The following is a 20,959-nucleotide window of genomic DNA, read 5'->3' as shown; positions in this document are numbered from 1 at the left end:
CAACATTGTTGGTCTTAAGCTCTTAGCCCTCTTGGGTAGGCCTCGGGTGGAGTTGTAGCCTCCCCCTCCACAGCTCTCTCTCTCACCTCTGTCACCTCCTTGCCCCTGTAAAGCTGCCACAGTTCCTGTCTGTTCAGTGTAGGGCTGCACGTTTCTTAATAGAGAGATGCTCAGAAGTCCAGGAGTGCAGAGGAGCTCAATGCGCTTCTGTTTTTGGTTTAGCTCAAAAATGTTTTTCCTGGCTCAACCCACTCATACTTAGGTCCTCTTACAACAAACTAAAAGGTCCTAATTGCCCCCAAGGGAAAGATTTAGCCACAATAGACATGTGGTCGGACAAAAGCCCAGTACTCTTACCCCGGCACCCTCACCCCTCCCCAGACAGGAGGGATGAACACGTCAGCAGTGTCTGTTTTGCACTGTGGGTAGCATGACCACAGGTTCGACGCTGTAAAACATTATATATACAGAATATAGACCCAGTTAGGCACGGTGTATGGTTGGATAGACATCTGGAATGTTTACAGTTTACAGCAAATCCAGTGTTTCCTGTTTCTCTTCACATTTTATTTAAGGTAAAGAGTCAAATTAGATGTGTGTATCAAATTGTCTCTATGACCACACTCACTGTAGCCTGCTGTCTGGCTGTGAGTCTGGAAAAGATGTGAAACCGAATCTGGTCACAAGATTTAGATATAGAGAGAGATGAATGAAGAATTACAGCTGAATTACACTGTGGTTCATAATCCAGTGTAAAGTTGCAATTGCAGACACAGTGATTAAAAGGTACTTAAGTTCTTTTTTTCGCAGTCTTACTGACACAGAACTAAATTAAGTAAATGGTAAAATTTAATTGTAACAGCTTTTGACCCAGCTTTGGTCCCTGCACTCGTCTTTTGACTCTCATGCCTGTTGAAACATGGAAAGTCCTCATTCATTTTAGCCATCCATAAAGCAAATATTGTTGCACATGCAGTAGATGATCAGTCTTCGAATACCTTCTTGTGTGGTAAGTCACGGGCCATTTGACTTGCACAGAACAGCTTAGCCACCTGACCGGAGTGCAGCCTGGAACCCTCATCACACTCAGGCTATACTTTATTTCTTCACTGCTCCACAACATTGATATGGAGGAATTCCTGGAAGAGGCCTTGCTGACACAGGATTAGGTAAATAACTGACTGATGTAGAGCCAGGGGCATATTTTATAAATGTATGTGAAATATCAACACAGTTTTTCCCTCCGTTTTTGCTAAATTTACTTTTTAGTTGTGTGAAATATTACATCACAGTCTTTGCACTCTGCTTCTGCTTCATGTTTCAAGTTTGTTCAGGCAGTTGTGAGCAGAACTCTTCATAACCATGTTATGATTCATTGCTGTGGCATGATGTTGAATATGAAGGCCAATCTAATGCGTCACTGCTCACAGGAAGATTTTATAAATATGAATAGTGTTATAGTGAGCAACATATACAGTTAAGAAGGCTGCCCTGTGCTCTGTTTAATTGTTATAGCTCATAGTTACGCTGTCGGCTCACAGAGGCATGTATTACTGCCCTCTCGTAAAAGTCCACTTAGTTTAACAGCGACAGGAGAGCTTGGAGGACATGGCCAGTGAAACCCTGGGCAGCGACTTGTGCGGTCGGCTCAGAACTGGGCCTTTTGTCCGCTTTTCATGAGTCCTGGGAGCCCGTTAACCTAGCCGGCAAGGCTCTCGGCCTCACGTTTTACTGTTGCAGTGACAGGCCGGCACTCCAGCCCTCAGCCTGCGTGCAGAGCTACCGCTGGACACTCTCTGTTTTTCATTCTCTGACCGAGGGGGAAGACCATATTGTTTTACTAGCTGCTTTGGAGTACCTGATTATGTTTTCAAGTGTGAATGCATGTGTGCATATGAGTGTGTCTGCACATCGTTTCATGAAGGACGATCAAATGACAAGATGAGCTGTGATCAATGAGCTGTCGACAGAACACTTCTGACCTAGTGGAAAGCGAGTCCCCTGATGGTCCTGGCCCATTTCAGGCCACCGGGGCTGGGGCGCCCCTGCACAAAGAGCGCTCTGTCTCTGTCAGGATTCCCCCGAGGAATCCTGCACAGGCCCCGCTCACCTCGACAGCACCCGGCTACGAACAGCACTTCATCTGTCTGTACTCAGAAAAGTCATGATAATATTATTAACATACCTCAGTGCTTTAATATGCTGATAATTATTTCCAATTATCCAACCATACATTTAGATTCAGCTGTACAGTGTCCAAAGCCAGCAATAAATCGCAGAAATATTGATGCGGGAAATGTGTTTTCTGTGCTGTAATAGGTATTAAGCTGATAAATTTAAATATTGAAGTACTTTGGCACTAAAATGAGATGTTTCAGGCTTTAAAAACATAAACAGCAACAATTATAAACTATATCTACACTGTTCAGGTTTTAATGAAATGTATAGCAGTGCTGTTACTTGCCTCCTGAATGACTGCATAGTGTTTAAAAAATAAAGAAAACAGTCATGGATTATACTGTATTTCTGGAAAAGAAACTGGGGACAAGCCAGCAGTTTTTTGAAGTAAAAAAGTAGTTATTGTTGCATTTACGTCATATGTGTGTGTGTGTGTGTGTGTGTGTGTGTGTGTGTGTGTGTGTGTGTGTGTGTGTGTGTGTATATAGAGAAAGATCTATATTTATCTATATCTATCTATCTATATCTATCTATCTATCTATCTATCTATCTATCTATCTATCTATCTATCTATCTATCTATGTGTATATATATATATATATATATATATATCTATATATATATATATATATGTGTGTGTGTGATGCAGGTACAGAACTATCACACCCTTCATATTTCAAACCCTCAGTTTTTATGAGCTCTCTTTGAGTCATGTAAACCAGTTGGACCCAATCATTTAAATGCTTCACATAAATTCAACTAGTTATGCTGTTTTATTAGCCACTCGTGGTATGTATGAAAGTTAAATCGGTGTCTAATTCAATCAAACATCACGCAGAATGATTTATTATACTTTTACTGACCTTTTTAAACTGGTAAACGTTTTTCTCAATCTTGTGCAAGAAAATTTATGGGTAAATAAAATACCTCGTGCGATTAATCTTTACCTGTTCGCCTATCAGACTCCTGCAGTTTAATATTAGTAGTGATATTTAACTGTCCTTTAAGTTTCTGTTATTTTTTGTGGCTTTTTTAAGTGGAAGTAGTGGAATATGCAATATATGCTTTAGAGTGTTTTTGACTGCAAGTGTGATAGTGGAAGTTTTGACCAATGGTGGCACTAGTGAGCATTGTTTGAATTTGCAGCCATAAGCACAGGGGCGATGTAGAGGTGGGGTCCTCCAAAAAAGAATATCTGATGGCCTAAAAACAAAGCAGTCAAGAAGCAGAATGCAAAAAGGTTTCACAAAAGTTGTTAGGAGTAAAAAGCCATGTGTAATGCTCAGATGTGGGTACCCCAGGTTTCTCCCACAGCCCAAAGACATACTTGTTTGGGTAATTCGCGATTCCAAATTGGCCGTAGGTGTAAATGCGAGCGTAAATGGCGATCTTTCCAGAGTGTTCCCCAACTCTCACCCCATGACAGGTGGGATGGGCTCGACTCCCACTGGGACCCTGAATTGGATAAGCAGAAGTAAACTGATGGTAGATGGACAAATAAGTTAGCAGATCAGTACACATGATCAGCCAACACAGGCGTACAGTACAAAGCTTAATTTTACTTGAGAGAGTTTAATTTAATAACAAACCTTTGCTGTACTTAACAAAGAATAACATATATGAAAATGTTGTTGAGGGGTTTGAGTAAAATGATGTTGTGCATATGCAGAGGATGCCAGAAACCTATAAGAACAGCACTGCTCTTCTGTCATTTTAAGGGTAAAGTAACAGTTGAGGCTAGCAAAACCCTATTAAATGTCAGTACTGCAGAGTAGTCTTGGGATGTTTTTAAAGTTAGTGGTGCATGGAGAACAATTTGCCCAGACAGTTGTAAGTCTGGACTCGGTTTGATATTTCTTGCCCTCACTATACAGTCTGAATCGATTCATGGTCAGCGAGGGTAAGCTGAGGCAAATCCTTTTAACAGGGTCTTAAAGCCATAGCGTGAGGTAATGTTGGAAGTAATAGGTTCTCCCCTGGGGTTGATTAGGCTCAGTCCTGTAACTTTCGCTTAATGGGATATGACCCCTCAGAGCCCCAAGTCTCTGAAAACACACGCATGCCTGGCCATTATTACCACACACAGATACATAGACACGCACTCACAGTTCACACATTCGGCCCTCATGCTCCCCAACACACGACTGGTGTTTGGTTTAAAACGAGGCCGTCGCCAATTAACTGTGTTATGCCAAGCTTATTCTCTGGCTGTTTCTCGCTGGATAAACTGTTCCAATTGGTCCCCAGCAGCCGGCTGAGGCAAACAGTAAGTAGGTGTCTCTGTTATCACAGCGTGGTTTTAAAAAGGCCTGAGAGGATTAGACAGTGTAGTGTAGGATTTCAGGCTGGTTAGCCAACACAGACCTTTTAGGTGATTGTTTTGCCTTGGCAGCATGTGTCGGTGAACTCCAACAATCAAGGAATCCCTCCTTGAATTATCACATTGTTCACATTTGGGTACAGTGACAATAACCATACAGTGTCTCTTGAAGGTACTTGCCCAGTAACCTTTGTGGTCTGGTGTGTATTCTCATTGGCAAAGTGATGGTTTAAAAGAGGAAAAAACTTTGCTTGGGGTGGTTGAAGTTACCAAAGTTGTTTTGAAGGAGATCTGGTACTTAACAGTATCATGTTAAACCAGCTAAAGTCACATATTATAATGTGTGACAATTATCAGGCAAAACTTACTATTATGGGACAAAAAAGCAATCAAACTGACCTAATGTCTTGCAATGTGTGACTACACTGTGCTAATAACTTAAGCTGTTGCAAATGAAGCCAGACCGTATATGAAAGATGGAGGTAGCTTGTGGGTCTGTTTAATTGAAAACCTTAAATCTGCATTCTTTGCAAAGGCGAACAGGGGATGACGACGAGATGCACTAATTGTAATTTTCTTGGCTCATTATAATTTCTGGTTCTGATTTTCTTTCAAAGGATGGTAACTGACAGCATATACAGACAAAAATTAACTAATAAAAAATTATAATAAAAGCAATTATTCATTTTTCCCTAAACTTTAGCAAGTTACAGGATCTTTTTTCACTTAAACAAGTGAATACAAACCACGTTTACTGGCACTTAACCTGCAACCACCAGCAGACATAATTTACCTTACCAAAGATGCAATAGAGTTGTACAACAAAACAAATGTCAGCTGCTTACATCATTTTTCAGTATGTTTATATAATCACCAGATAACAGGACATTGACCCTTTTTTTCTTTTTCACTCATCTTGATAATTTTTCTCCTTACTGCTTCGGTCTTTTCTCTGCCCATACTGTGGCTGGTGGATTGTGGGTGGCTGTAAGCTCTGGCTAGTTTTAGTTTTACCATTTTCCCTTTGTCACTTTCTTCAAACTGGGGAGGTGATGTAAGTGTCTCAGACCGACTTATAATCGTCTGAGGTAATATGTGAGACTGGACGGCCAGTGTGTGCTGAACACACTGAAAATCAGCCAGTACAAGCCCCTGGCTGGTTGATCATTGTCTTTCTATTTTTAAAAAGACTTGCAGTTGTATAGAATTCAGTGGCAGAAAGTCTTTAGATCATCTTGCTGTATTACTACAAAATATACTTTTCTTATAAATTAGCTCCACTGTTATAAGTAAGAAGGGGGTTATGCCTTTAGGTAGATGAGCATATTATTTCTTCCTTCAAAAGTTGCACAAATTATGTTTACATGATTATTGGTATCATGCTTTTGAGTCTTTTACTGAATTTGATCTTGTTCGGTTGTTATTGGAGCAGTGTGTACAAAATGCTCTGCTACAGCAGGTTGCTGTGTTTTCTTCAACATGACTTCACAACATTTTCACAATACACCTATTTGTGCTTTATTACTGACTCAAAGGGTACTTATAATTCAATGCAGAAAGAACCACCAGACACTGCTACAGCAAGCCATTATTCAATAGCCAACTGCCACGATGATCTGCTGGATAAGCTTCGAGATCTCAGCCTGGCTCCAGTCCCAGCCATGGGGATGTTGTAAGCAGTGTATGTGAAAGTGCAAGTGTGCCAGTAGAGCTGCGGTCTGTGCTAAAAACAAACTCTAGTTTTAAGTCACTCAAAGCAGTAAAGACGATATTGATTCATCACTAATGGCTTTTCAGTTTCTTCGTTTCATTGGCAGTTAATGTGTGATTGTCCTTTCAGGGAAGGTGACAGAGCAAATGGTACTCCTTTAAAAGCATTCTCTGGGCAGATCCATCCAAACAAAATCCAACCTCCTTACTAATTTCAAGTTTTTAAGTGACATAAAAAACCCCGCCAAGCCTGTCTGGTTTCAGGATGATCAGGTCTGCCAGTGAGTGGATTCTTTCCATGAAGGAGGAAAGCTGACATCCACATAGACACTAAATTGTGGAGGGGAACATCCATATTTTCTTCTCATTTGGTTGTGTTCCCATTTAATAGGTCACTGCAATAACAAACCAATTATTTACGGTAAAAGCCTAATTTATCCCCCAGATATTAATCTCTAACTGTTGTCTTGTAATTCACCCCAATGACAGGCAGACCTTTTAAATAAACACTGATGGTGACCACAGCGAGGGAGAGCCATCGCTCTTGACGAGTAATGATCCACTCGCTATCTCTATGCTCTCGGAGGCCTAAACAGTTTATTTCGTGTTTGCAGTCACTTCCTCGGGGTTGTTAAGCTGATGTACAGTTTGACAGAAACAGAGGTAAACCAGATCATTGGAGAAAGATTCTTTTGACCTGATAAGTAGAAATGGGTACATTAGGGAGAAAAATGGAGCAAAACACTAAAACTGTGGGATTAGTCTTGTATTCAGTCTACACAGACAGATGCTGAAAAATTATTTTGTGTGGGAAAGTGGGTCCTTTACCCTACAGTATTATTTTGTGACTTAAAGGAGCCATGAACCACTACTACCATATACAGAATTTAGGGTTACCTTGTTTGCTTATCTATCATAATGTATATTATGTTAATATTACCACGTAGATGTTCCTTTTTTAATCATACAACCCTTTAAAAAAAGAAAACACTGGGTTCTGTGTAATCAAAGGAGCTTGCAAAGAAAGGGTTCTGTGACTGGGTTCTGTGTAATATAAATATGCAATGCAATCATTTTCATATTAGATTTTTTTCTTTAAACATTAAGAGACTGGGATCTTCATGTCCCCACTGAAAACACAAATATTTTCAATAATGGAAACTACTGAAAACCATTGTCAGTGAACACAGGCTACACTACACATATCTACATCCACATATCCTCATAGGCAAGTCATTTAAGATGGAGAGAAATTGGTCAAAATGTTTTATTATTTCGTTCAAAATCATTGACACTGTGTCCCAAACGCTAAAGAGGAGAAGGCTAGTCATACTTGTTGTCTGACCATGTTGGTAGGGAGGAGCAGAGTGTACTTCAACATGTGAAATCTCCAGAGGTGTCTACTTCTAAGCAAACTATTTTGAGTCAGAGTTTTCAGAGTCACGAAGGTGGCTGTCTTTTAAATCACCATACTAACTGATGCTAAACACATAACTTGGCCCACAGCAGCTTATGTTAAGTCTCTTGTAGTGCCCCACTGTGACATAGATACTCTGAAGTATTTATTTATGCAACCTACTGAGATGTAACCACAAACTGTTGTGGTGCATTCAGTTTGTGATGCAGAAAAAATGCAGAAATTCTTTTAAGTTTGGCCGTAGTCTGCTTTACGTCTCGATTACATTACTATTACATCCAAGTTTTTTACTGTTATATTTTTAAAAAATTCTTTATAAATCTATGTCACTTGTTGTTCTGATAATAGCTGAGATTGGAGTAAGTAGTGCTCAGTTGATTGATTTTATGCAGAAGAAGAAATGATGCATCATACACCCCCTCTTTATGTGAGCGGACACAGAACACGAACCAGAAAGAGTAATATCCAAGATTGGTAACCAGAGTGATTATACTGAGGAGCTTTGTATTCTACCAGAATCCAGGGAAGGTGTTGCTTATTTCAGCATGGTGATGTCGAACCACAATCTGTACATATTCCATAGCAGGGGTGGCCAACTCCAGGCCTCGAGAGTGGGTGTCCCGCAGGTTTTAGATGTGTCCTTGATCTATCACAGCTGATTTAAATGGCTAAATTGCACAATTGTTCTTGGGGGAGACCTCAACCTGGGACTAAATGAAGAAATGGATCGGCTCAATACAGCAGGAACTCAGCGTGACTGGCAGTCCACAAATATAATCAAACAGTATATGAGCGACTTTGGTCTTTGCGATGCATGGCGCTCCCTTCAACCCAACAGTAAGGAATATTCTTTCTTCTCACATGTCCATCACTCTTACTCTCGTCTGGATTATTTTCTGGTCAGCAGCTCACTGCTGAGTAACATTACAGACACTGAGATTCATCCTATAGCTGTCAGCGATCCTGGTCCTGTATCTTTAACACGAATACAGATGAATAATACTACACCAAGAAAAAGCTGGAGATTTAATACATCACTGCTCAAAGACGAAGAGTTTATCAAATACTTTAAAAAAGAATGGACTCTATATTTAGGCTTTAATGGCATTCCTGGTACATCAGCATCTGTCCTCTGGGAAGCAGGGAAAGTCGTGATGAGAGGTAAAATAATCTCTTTCTCATCACATAAGAAGAAAGAAGAAAACAAAAAAATTCAGGAACTAGAGAAAAACATCAAATCCTTAGAAAAAGCCTATGTGTCACACCAAGATCAAGAAATATTAAACAAAATACACAAGACAAAACTAGAATTAAATGAAATTATTAATAAAAAGACTAAATTCTTAGTACAAAGACTTGGCCTGCAAAATTATGAACACGGTAACAAATCCGGACAATTTCTTGCTAACCAGTTAAAAATCAATAAGGAAAAAACAACTATATGTGCTGTTAAAGATTTATCTGGGAATACAATATACGATCCTAAAAAAATAAACAAAATTTTTTGGGATTTCTATGAAACTTTATATACACCACAAATAAACCCATCTAAAAACGAAATTGATCAATTTCTCGACAACATAACTCTTCCAAAATTATTAGACACCCAAGCAATGGCACTGGATTCACCACTGACGCCAGGTGAACTCCAGGAAGCTTTGATAAGTATGCCCAATAATCAAAGGAGCTTGCAAAGAAAAGCGTCTGGACTTCTTTAAGTTACTTGAAGACGTTTCACCTCTCATCCGAGAAGCTTCTTCAGTTCTAAGGTCAAACGGTGGAGAGTCCCAGATATAAACCTAGTGGGAGTTTCCCCCCACAGAGGGACAAAAGGACCCCCTGATGATCCTCTAATCGCCTGAACCAAGGTGTGAAACTGGGTGTGGGTCCCAATCAGCCAGAGTTTCGGGTGAGTTCATTGTGAAACCTGGCCCCACCTTATCATGCGAATTCCTGAGGTCAGATGGCCCAGGGTGTGAGTGGGGGTTAAGGCGTCTGGGAAGGGATCTCAAAACTGGATTATAGATGGCAGAGAGTTGGTGTCGTAAACCCCGCCTCTGTTCAAAGATGGTCGCTCACAGTGGACATAGATGGCTTCTTTCACTCCTCTTTCAAACCATCTGTCCTCTCTGTCCAAAATGTGAACATTGGCATCCTCGAAAGAGTGTCCTTTATCCTTAAGATGCAGATGGACTGCTGAGTCTTGTCCTGTGGAGGTGGCTCTTCTGTGTTGTGCCAGTACCTCCTCTTTGACTCCCATCACCCTTTGGAACACAAACTTGGAGTAATCAGGACCCTACACCACCGGGCAGAACATGTTCCCTCTAAGCCTGAAGGAAAAAAGAAGGAACACACACATGTAAAGGAAGCACTCAAAACGTGCGGCTATCCTAAATGGGCGTTCTTAAAGTCAGCAAAGAGGCACAGAAAAGAAGACCAGACACCAGCGAGGGAGGATAAGAAGGACAGACGCAACAACATTGTCATCCCCTATGTAGCCGGTGTATCAGAAAAACTCAGGAGAGTTTTCTCCAAGCACGACATCCCGGTGTATTTCAGACCCAGCAACACGCTCAGACAGAAACTGGTTCACCCGAAAGACAAAACGCCAAAACACAGACATAACAATGTGGTGTATGCTGTACAGTGCAGCGAGGAATGCCCAGACCTCTACATCGGAGAGACCAAACAGCCACTTCACAAGCGCATGGCACAACACTGAAGAGCCACCTCCACAGGACAAGACTCAGCAGTCCATCTGCATCTAAAGGTCACTCTTTCGAGGATGCCAATGTTCACATTTTGGACAGAGAGGACAGATGGTTTGAAAGAGGAGTGAAAGAAGCATCTATGTCCACTGTGAGCGACCATCTTTGAACAGAGGCGGGGTTTACGACACCAACTCTCTGCCATCTATAATCCAGTTTTGAGATCCCTTCCCAGACGCCTTAACGCCCACTCACATCCTGGGCCATCTGACCTCAGGAATTCGCATGATAAGGTGGGGCCAGGTTTCACAATGAACTCACCCGAAACTCTGGCTGATTGGGACCCACACCCAGTTTCACACCTTGGCTCAGGCGATTAGAGGATCATCAGGGGGTCCTTTTGTCCCTCTGTGGGGGGTCACTCCCACTAGGTTTATATCTGGGACTCTCCACCATTTGACCTTAGAACTGAAGAAGCTTCTCGGATGAGAGGTGAAACGTCTTCAAGTAACTTAAAGAAGTCCAGTTTTCTTTGCAAGCTCCTTTGACTACGATGACCTGGATGACTGAGAACCTTCACAGACATATGCCCAATAATAATGCTCCTGGTCCAGACGGTTTTCCAACAGATTTTTACAAAGAATTCTGGACAATTCTGGCACCAGTTTTTCACAGGATGTTGCAGGAAATCAAAGAAAATGGTAGACTACCACCAAATATGAACTCTGCAAATATCAGTCTCTTACAAAAACCAGGCAAAGACCCTGTATTTCCTTCAAGCTATCGTCCAATATCCCTTATTAATGTAGATCTTAAAATAATCTGTAAAGCTCTCTCTAAGAGATTAGAGAAAATAACCCCCCTCTTAATTCATCCTGACCAAACTGGTTTCATAAAAGGTCAGCACTCCTCAACAAACACTCGTAGATTACTTAATTTAATAGACTACTCATACAATAAAAACATCGAAACCATAATATTATCTCTAGATGCAGAAAAAGCATTTGACAGAGTTAACTGGAAATTTCTATTTGCAACTTTACATAAATTTGGTTTTGGACCCTCTTTCATAAACTGGTTAAAAATATTATATAACTCCCCAACAGCTTGTGTCAGAACAAACGGGACACAAAAAAAAAAAAGAAAAAAAAAAGGCTAAATTAGCTCCTCAACATGTCCTGAAGTTCTCCAGAGGCCTGGTAACGAACTAATCATGTGATTCAGGTGTGTTGACCCAGGGTGAGATCTAAAACCTGCAGGACACCGGACCTCGAGGAGTTGCCCACCCCTGGTAGAGAGTAATAAAAGGGTACAGGTGCTAACATGGCCAACATTTAAAAAAACCAAGCGAATTATAAATCAAAAAGTACAACAATGGTGGAGCCAAACTGTTTAGCAGCTCCAATCATATTCTAAAACCAAAAGGCGTACCATTTTGCTTTCAGAGCTACAGTGACTGATCTCACTGGTGTTAGTCAAACAAAATGGAATAATTGCAGCATGTGTTTTTATCTAAATTTGATATCTAAATTTAAACATTTATTAATCTAAATATCTAAAAGTTATTGAAAAAACGTCTTAAAGAGTTATTTTCAGATAAAAATATAAAAACATCTACAATTCTACAATAGTTAGACAAAATGCAGTGATCATGCTGTTTATTTATTTATTTTATTTAGGACAGTGCATGTTAATGAACATAAATATAAAAAAAATTACATGAATGTAAACATACCAGATTATAGCCAAGGGCTAATTTCCATCTGTTGTCCTTAAGCATAAAAAATAGACATAATAATTCATAAAAATTCATCATTCATTCATAATAAAAACTCCATCACCAAACTTACACATACACACCATTCATGCTAATGTGCCCAAGCAGCCCAGGCAGACATTAGGTTGTAAGTAGTAAATCTGCTGCCTGTACACTTTAACTGGCACTTCACAATAGTTTTCTGGCACTTAAGATACAATCATTTGGCTTCAAAAGACATGAAGTGCCTTTATTTGTGTTTCCACATTAATGACAATTCTAATACTTTACAGATTAGTCTTTTGGTGCTTTGTCAGAAATTTTAATTTGCATGTAAGCAAACCTGAAGTTTCCAGACATGCGTCTGTGCAGCTACTCACTTCCAGTTTTCACATTGGCTTGACGCGCACACCCACAGGCCAAATTAAGAAGCCTCCCAAATTTGCACACCTTTTTCTTTACTTAACAGTAACGTGTCTTCCACAGCTTCTGAGCCACTGTGTTAATGTTGGTTAATCTGACTGTGACACATGATTGATAGCCTCTCCCAAGTGTGCAGGATCCAAAGGATTAGTAGTGTTTACTTCTAGTAGCATGCTGGGTACCTTGGCTGTAAATGACTGGAATTAATAACCTGCTGACGCCTATGAGACAGCTCTGTTTATGTACAGGGAGAGACATGACAGTCTGCCCTGGACATTGAGTAGCTGTAAAAGAGTCTGCCCTTGCCCAGAAAGGTTTGTGTTTATATGTCACTTATGACGATGCTAATATTCCTGTTAGCCTAAAATGATTCTTTCTAAATGTATTTTTTTGGCCTTTAGCATTTTTAGGTCATATGCCATGAGGCTCAGATATTAATAATACAGGATTAGTGCAGTGTTTACATTTCCCTCTCTCTCTCTGCTTCTGGCTTTATCCACACCTCCCTTCTTCCCTGTCACACACAGACACACACATGCACACTAAGGGGCATGAGAACAGGGTAAATCCTGACAACTTCAATGAAGCCTCACACAAAGACTAAAACTCGAGGGGGGGTGAGAGAAATGCAAAACCGTACAGTAGCCTGACCTCTTCCAGCTAACATAGACATGCATGCACCAGATACCGGGCGTGGCCACCTTCCTGCACAAAGCCAGAAATAAAGAACCAAGATAATGTTTTCAGCAACAAGACCCCTGGGTGACCTTCCTTATCGACCCCAGCATGACCCCATAGTGAGGAAGGAGAGAAGCAAAGCGCCCAGTATCACTATACAGGAGTCGAATGGACAGGGACATCACTACAATAGTGAAAAAAAGGAAGGTGCTGTCATTGTGTGCTCACAGTAAATCACTGTGTAGGTGACAGTCCCAGATCTCGGGCCCTTGCACCCACCTTAACATCCCGGTGCGCTCATAAGTCAAACGTCTTTCTCTGTCTACACTCTCACTGTGATTGTAGCCTCAAGTCTTTGGTCATTCATGTATTGTTTCTTAAGTATTTCTCCACAGCTGGGCTGGTTTGTCTGTTTCGGGTCAAATACAGGTTTGTGGCTTCAGGGTGCAACTGTACTCGGCTTAACGCTGAGGAATGTGCCGCATCCAGCTTCAATACCAGCTGGGAATGGAAGGAGATCATTTCCACTCTCAATGACTCCATCCATAAATTGAAAGCTAACGACGATCAGTCTATGCAGCTGGGTTTTGAAAGCAACATAACAATTGAATTACGCTTTGTTTTTACATGCCTCTATGCGTGCCATCCTCATACACTAGGCAGACCTCTTCTATCTTAACGCAAGTGTAAACAGTTATCTTTTTTGTTTATGCTCTGATATTTAACAGTTAAACCTGTGAGAGTGCTGTGTAACCATCGCATAAATCCATCTGTCTGTCTCTTGTAATTTTTCTCACGTCTTCGCTGTGTTTTGTCCACAGTCGACCTGGAGCACATGAGGACAGTGAAGTCTGATAAACACCAGCGCTTCTGCCAAGAGAATGGCCTCATCAGTCAGTTCGTATCGGCCAAGACAGGGGACTCGGTTAGTACCAGCCAATTTTCAGTAGGTCAGAAAATAAATTGGAAGTGGCTTTCATTGGATTCACCTTGTGTTATTTTTCTCTGAATTTCTTATTCCAGGTGTACCTTTGTTTTCAGAGATTGGCTGCTGAGATTCTGGGTGTAAAACTAAACAAAGCAGAGCTAGAGCAGTCACAGGTGAGCCGTGACAGCATCAAGGTTTAGCATCAAGGTTGTGTATGCAGCGTTCTTCTAATCGTATATGGATAATTTGCTCTTAGTCTCATCAGTACTTCACCAGTCACCTATGTGCAATGTTATGCCTGAACTTAAGCGAGGTCACGGGGAGTGCGTTAGGTCAATGGAGGTCACCACACACTGTATAGGACTTTTTGCTGTGTAAACATGATTTTGCTACGTCTGCCTCCTGTGATGGTATACCTGCCACTGACACTGCCCATCTGTAAATAGACCCACATTGACCACATTAATGCGTGAAGTCAGAGGTTAAAGGTAGGCAGTTGTTGGGGTGAGAAGGTTAGGAGTGGCTGGCTGATTTATTAGTTTTATCTCCCACTGTTTTTGTTTTTTTTGACAAAACGGAGCCTCGGCTTGCCAGCCAGTCCATGATGCCCAATAGTGGCAGCTGTAGGATTTACAAGGTCACCTCCCCCAGAGGCATTAATCCTGAGTGTGATATGACCGGCTGGAGCCACACTGGCTGGCTAGTGGTTGATGAGCCTGAGGGGCTACAGAGAGGTCAGGACCCCAGAGAAGGGAGAGCTTGTAGGTGAAAGAGTGGCCAAATTCTCAAGCTCTGCTCCAATCAGCCAACACCGCTTCTGACTAAGTGAAAATGACCACAGACTAATGTAGCTGTCCATCTGCTTTTGCATTTAACCCCCTCCCTTCATAGTTCTGTCAGTAAAGCAAAGTGCTTTAATCCAGGCTAATCAAGCTGGGTGGGTGGCTAGATCCACTGTCCACTCATAAAGAAGGGATGAGTAGTTGTCAGAAACACAAAACACAGCACAGCTCTACAGGGAAGAAAACATATATTGTATAAGCAAAAGAAACTACTTAACATTTATTAAACTTCCTATAAAACCACTGAGTTAAAGGTACATTCCAGAAATTTACATATCTAGTGGATACTGTATGTGTTGTGATCTGAGGTTCTGATTGATTATGAATAATCTAAGAATTAAGAATCTAATCAAATAATAATTTTCTCAGTCTGTTGGTTTGCTCAGAATTTCTCATAGCTGGTATTTTCAGATGTTTTGTCAGCGCAGTAGTCCAAAGTGTTTGTCGATTTCTGCAGGTTGGTGTGGAGGAATGTGTTTTACTTGGTCAAAGCAAAAACAAAACGCAAGAAACAGTTCATAAATTTTCATAAAGACCAGTGTTGTAAATGGAAATTGGTGCAGAGAGAAGGCTTTCAGCAGGTCATGCCTCTGGGTGTAGCCATGGGCGAGCAAAGTGTCGTTATCAGCTGTCAGGTTTAGAGAGCTGAACATGAGGGTCACAACCCCCGACAGTATTATATCTGCCTGGCAGGCTTCTCCGTCATGGTCCTCTGTCTGTAAGATCAGATAGCAAAGTTACGGATCACTCACCGACTCCAACACCAGGTTTCAGCAGCTCGTTAATCAGGCAGCCAACCAGGGCCTGGTATTCAGCCATGTGGGCTCCTCGAAGGTGGTTAATCACCATAGGGTCCAGCTGCCCTTTTCTATTGAATAAATGAATTATTTTTAGGGTTTGGACAAACCAGCAATTTAAAATGTCTCATCAGACATAAACTAGGATGAAGTGTACTGACATGGCATCGATCTCAATAATGAAAGACTAGATTTTCAGTGTTCTAAGGTTTTTTCCTTTGTGTGTTTTAGCGTGTGTTTAATTAGAAAACTGGCTTAGCTCTGTGTGCTGTCTACACTCCTTTTCTTCCTCATCTCTAGCACTCCCTGATTTATTCTTTCTCATTCACTCATTACTTTGCTCAATGTCGCTTTTAACTCTCATCATACGTGTGCTCTCTCATGATTTTATAACTGTCTGTTTTTCTGTTTTGTTTTGTTTTTCTATTCTTTTTCCTGTCTTCCACTCATCTACTGCTCGATACACTGAACCTGCTCAGAGGATTGTGAAGGCTGAGCTGGTGGACTACCCACAGGATGAAGGTCCAATTAGTCAAGAGAACGCCCAGCAAAGCAAAATATGTTTGATTCAGTAGCCGGAAGTATGTCTCTACAGTTACACAGATATATCCCCGTAGATTTGTAGTTGTAGCAACTATTAGTAATAGAGGTTATGTTTTGGTTCAGAGTTTAAATTTACAAAGTAGTGAATCAAATAAAAATACATGTCCTCTGTAGTAGTGTTATTTTTTTAGTCCACTTTGGGATTCTAAGCTATGTGTGTTTTTGTCCGTGTGTGATGTAATGAGAAAAACCTCAAAACCATGAAACAGATATGACTCCATTCTGACCTTCATCTGCTTCCTGTCAGATTCAGGGCGTGGGTGCACAAACATTTTGACCAATGTCTTCAGTCATAGCATGGACTTTGAGCCCATGTCAAGAAATGGGCTCAAAGAAACAATTTGGGAGATATCTCAGTCAGCCATCTAGATGAGAAGGTCCTTACAACTTACAGTGGGGCAAAAAAGTATTTAGTCAGCCACCGATTGTGCAAGTTCCCCCACTTAAAATGATGACAGAGGTCAGTAATTTGCACCAGAGGTACACTTCAACTGTGAGAGACAGAATGTGAAAAAAAAATCCATGAATCCACATGGTAGGATTTGTAAAGAATTTATTGGTTAATCAGGGTGGAAAATAAGTATTTGGTCACCTCAAACAAGGAAAATCTCTGGCTCTCACAGACCTGTAACGTCTTCTGTAAGAAGCTTTTCTGTCCCCCACTCGTTACCTGTATGAATGGCACCTGTTTGAACTCATCATCTGTATGAAAGACACCTGTCCACAGCCTCAAACAGTCAGACTCCAAACTCCGCCATGGCCAAGACCAAAGAGCTTTCGAAGGACACCAGGAAAAGTATTGTAGACCTGCACCAGACTGGGAAGAGTGAATCTACAATAGGCGAGCAGCTTGGTGTGAAAAAATCAACTGTGGGAGCAATCATCAGAAAATGGAAGACATACAAGACCACTGATAATCTCCCTCGATCTGGGGCTCCACGCAAGATCTCATCCCGTGGGGTCAAAATGATCATAAGAACGGTGAGCAAAGATCCCAGAACCACACGGGGGGACCTGGTGAATGACCTGCAGAGAGCTGGGACCAAAGTAACAAAGGTCACCATCAGTAACACACTACAACGGCAGGGAATCAAATCCCGCAGTGCCAGACGTGTTCCGCTGCTGAAGCCAGTGCATGTCCAGGCCCGTCTGAAGTTTGCCAGAGAGCACATGGATGATACAGCAGAGGATTGGGAGAATGTCATGTGGTCAGATGAAACCAAAGTAGAACTTTTTGGTATAAACTCAACTCGTCGTGTTTGGAGGAAGAAGAATACTGAGTTGCATCCCAAGAACACCATACCTACTGTGAAGCATGGGGGTGGAAACATCATGCTATGGGGCTGTTTTTCTGCCAAGGGGACAGGACGACTGATCCGTGTTAAGGACAGAATGAATGGGGCCATGTATCGTGAGATTTTGAGCCAAAACCTCCTTCCATCAGTGAGAACTTTGAAGATGAAACGAGGCTGGGTCTTCCAACATGACAATGATCCAAAACACACCGCCCGGGCAACAAAGGAGTGGCTCCGTAAGAAGCATTTGAAAGTCCTGGAGTGGCCTAGCCAGTCTCCAGACCTCAACCCCATAGAAAATCTGTGGCGGGAGTTGAAAGTCCGTGTTGCTCGGCGACAGCCCCAAAACATCACTGCTCTCGAGAAGATCTGCATGGAGGAATGGGCCAAAATACCAGCTACTGTGTGTGCAAACCTGGTAAAGACCTATAGTAAACGTTTGACCTCTGTTATTGCCAACAAAGGTTATGTTACAAAGTATTGAGTTGTATTTTTGTTATTGACCAAATACTTATTTTCCACCCTGATTTACCAATAAATTCTTTACAAATCCTACCATGTGGATTCATGGATTTTTCTTTCACATTCTGTCTCTCACAGTTGAAGTGTACCTCTGGTGCAAATTACTGACCTCTGTCATCATTTTAGGTGGGGGAACTTGCACAATCGGTGGCTGACTAAATACTTTTTTGCCCCACTGTATATCTGTGCATGACCCTGCCGCCAGTAATGGGACCGCTCCAGGGGTGTCAAACTCAGATACACATTGGGCCAAAATTCAAAACTGGAACCAAGTCGCGGGCTAACGTTAATATTTATTGAAATATATTTATTCCTCCAGATTTAAGAATGAATCTCTTCTTATGGACTCAAACACGTTTTGCTGAAAAACTGAATATGGAACAAGCAAAGCTTAATACTAAACAATATAAATTTTATCTGTGTAATACCAGTAGGCCAGCTCTGATAGTAATTTGGTATGGCTTCGCGGGCCAAGTGTAATTAGGCTGCGGGCCAAATTTGGCCCACGGGCCAGAGTTTGACACCTATGGCTTAGACGGACATACAGAGTTTTTAAAATTAGATGTTTCTCCTGATAATGGTTTTTGGGCTAAATTAAGCTAGTCTGCTGCTGGCTGTGGCTTTGAATTTATAGTCAAGACATAAGAGTCGTATCAGTCTTTTCATTCAAAGCTGCATGAAAGCAAACACTTCTGTTTCTCAAGATCTCATTCACAGTGTCGTTTATCGCACTTTTCAGCAGTTTAACTCTTTAATAGGCGAGGCTTAATTTAATCTGTGGCCTAACTGGAGGTTTCTGGTATTTCAAAGGAATTCTTGTTGCAGCTTTCAAACTAAAAAGACACCTTTCCATCTTTTTCAGCGCGTGGTGAAGGCGGACATTGTGAACTACAGTCAGGACACTGTAGCCAGGACAGTCAACCCCCCTCGCAGCTCCATGTGTGTGGTGCAGTGATCCCCTCCGAAACACACAAACACACATAAACACACACAAAGCTTGTTTACAGTGTTACTCTTTCCAGATTTTTTTGATGACTGGATGAAAGGTGTTTCTCTTTGTGGGTGAGGAGAACAGACCGTGCGGTTTCGAGGCCTTGGTCTGTAGTTCAGATATTTAGCACGAATAATTTCATTGGTGGTTCACCAAAAAGGATACGGGACCTCACTTTTCTTTTTTTCCAAGTTTACACGCAGCTATTCTTTCATTTCATCTTAGATTTATATTTAAAAATGACTCTTACATCGATTACTAGCTCTATGTTAGTACAAAGCTGGTTTTTCAGTCTGCTAGTTGAGAATATTTTTATACATGAGCATATTTTCTTCTACCATTGCTGTTAGAGACGTTTGTTTAAACAGTAACCCCTGTTTAATCTGTGGCTGTAACTACGACTGCAGGGTGGATGTTCACGGGACATAAACGGGAAGATGAAAGCAAATGTGATTTTCTGATTTTCTTTTTATGCCTGTGGTGCTCATCAGTTGAAGAGAGGGGAAGTAGGTGTAGAAAATGTTTTAGCGAGTGGAGTGAAATGAATCTCTGCTTTGTTTTTGCCAAGTAAGGGCCTCCACTAGCAGTAATGTGATGTGAACTACCGTATGTTGTGTTATTTTTGCATAGACATATTTAAATTTTAGTCGTAAATTAGGATTTACATTTTCCACAAAACAAACATACAAATGATTTCCATCTGTTTAAACAGCGTCTCTTCTTCAGGTGTTCCTTGTAGATTATATTATCCATTTCGAAAATGTAGTTTTATATTTATGATTAGAGTTCATGTAATTTTGTTAGATGCTCCTTTGGTAAAGTGTTAATGACATTAGATGAATATGACTGAAGAGGTTCTGAGTATCAAGTTGAGCATCAGCTAAGCTAAAAATATACGTTTTGATTAGATTTCTCTTCGACTGTCTAGAACAGCGGTTTGAATTGGAGAATGAGTTTGATGCACAGCAACCTGTTCTTTAGTTTGTGTGTCTGAGATACTACCAGATTTGTTTAGGTGGTCACAACTAAACAGCCATCATATGTGTAAAATGTGTATTTGTATATGAAAAGCTATTCCCTGCTCCATTTCAAAGCAGCTTTCAATGATTAGAAATCATCACAAGGCATCACTGTAAATTCTGATCATGCTAAGAAGATGTACTCTTTAGAAATGAAAAAAATGTACAGTGAAAAGTGAATGTTTAGATATACAGTGACACATATTTGTGTTTTTAAATAAATGCTACATGGAAAAAGAAGTGATTTGTGAAGTTAATTAATTAATCTTGTGTGTACAGCAAGACTTTGCAGGTCTTGCCTGGAAAATGGGAAACAGACATTTATTTAAGTTTTATTTAAATGTCTTTATGGTAGTCATCAGGGATAGTTATTCCTGAAGGAGACTCTTCTTTAGATTTGCTGCCTTCTGTTCTGTCAAGAGGATCCCTCACTGCTTCAATAATGCTGAGGTCTGCGCTCTGGGGGAGTCATGACTGATGGTGTTGCATTGGGCGTTTTTCTGTCCACGTCCGCTTTCCGTGCGCTAGAAATGTGTTTGGGTCATTGTCAGAAAAGCTGAGAAAGGAAGCCATTGCCAGATGGTATTACATGATGGATACCATCTGATGGTACTTTTCTTGGTTCATAATTCCATCAATTTTGACAAGATCTCCAACATCACCGGCTGATATGCAGCCCCCAAACCATGACAGAGCCTCTACAGAGCCTCCACCTGTCACTGCTGATTTCCAGCCCAGTTCTTGTGTAATTTGGCAAACCTCAGTGTTTTCT

General features: G+C 41.1%; 1 protein-coding gene across 4 annotated transcripts in view; it reads left to right on the top strand.

Moving 5' to 3' along the window:
* rab28 (RAB28, member RAS oncogene family) overlaps positions 1-20,427 on the top strand; it is a 36,932-nt gene extending 16,505 nt beyond the window's left edge. The window contains exons 5-8 of one of the 4 annotated variants that reach the window (XM_026146900.1): positions 14,012-14,115; positions 14,232-14,291; positions 16,237-16,338; positions 19,040-19,104. In XM_026146900.1, coding sequence (XP_026002685.1) covers positions 14,012-14,115; positions 14,232-14,291; positions 16,237-16,332 — 260 coding nt within the window. In that variant the 3' untranslated portion in view covers positions 16,333-16,338; positions 19,040-19,104. Of the gene's footprint in view, positions 1-14,011; positions 14,116-14,213; positions 14,292-16,236; positions 16,339-19,039 lie in introns of all 4 variants that reach the window. The other 3 variants (XM_026146881.1, XM_026146890.1, XM_026146910.1) reach the window with 3 other exon arrangements.
* The last annotated feature ends 532 nt before the right edge of the window (positions 20,428-20,959 follow it).

The sequence above is a fragment of the Astatotilapia calliptera genome, chromosome 2, assembly GCF_900246225.1.
Source record: "Astatotilapia calliptera chromosome 2, fAstCal1.2, whole genome shotgun sequence".
Taxonomy (NCBI): domain Eukaryota; kingdom Metazoa; phylum Chordata; class Actinopteri; order Cichliformes; family Cichlidae; genus Astatotilapia; species Astatotilapia calliptera.
Note: the sequence above shows the minus strand (reverse complement) of the source record. Positions and strands in the feature narration are given on the sequence as shown.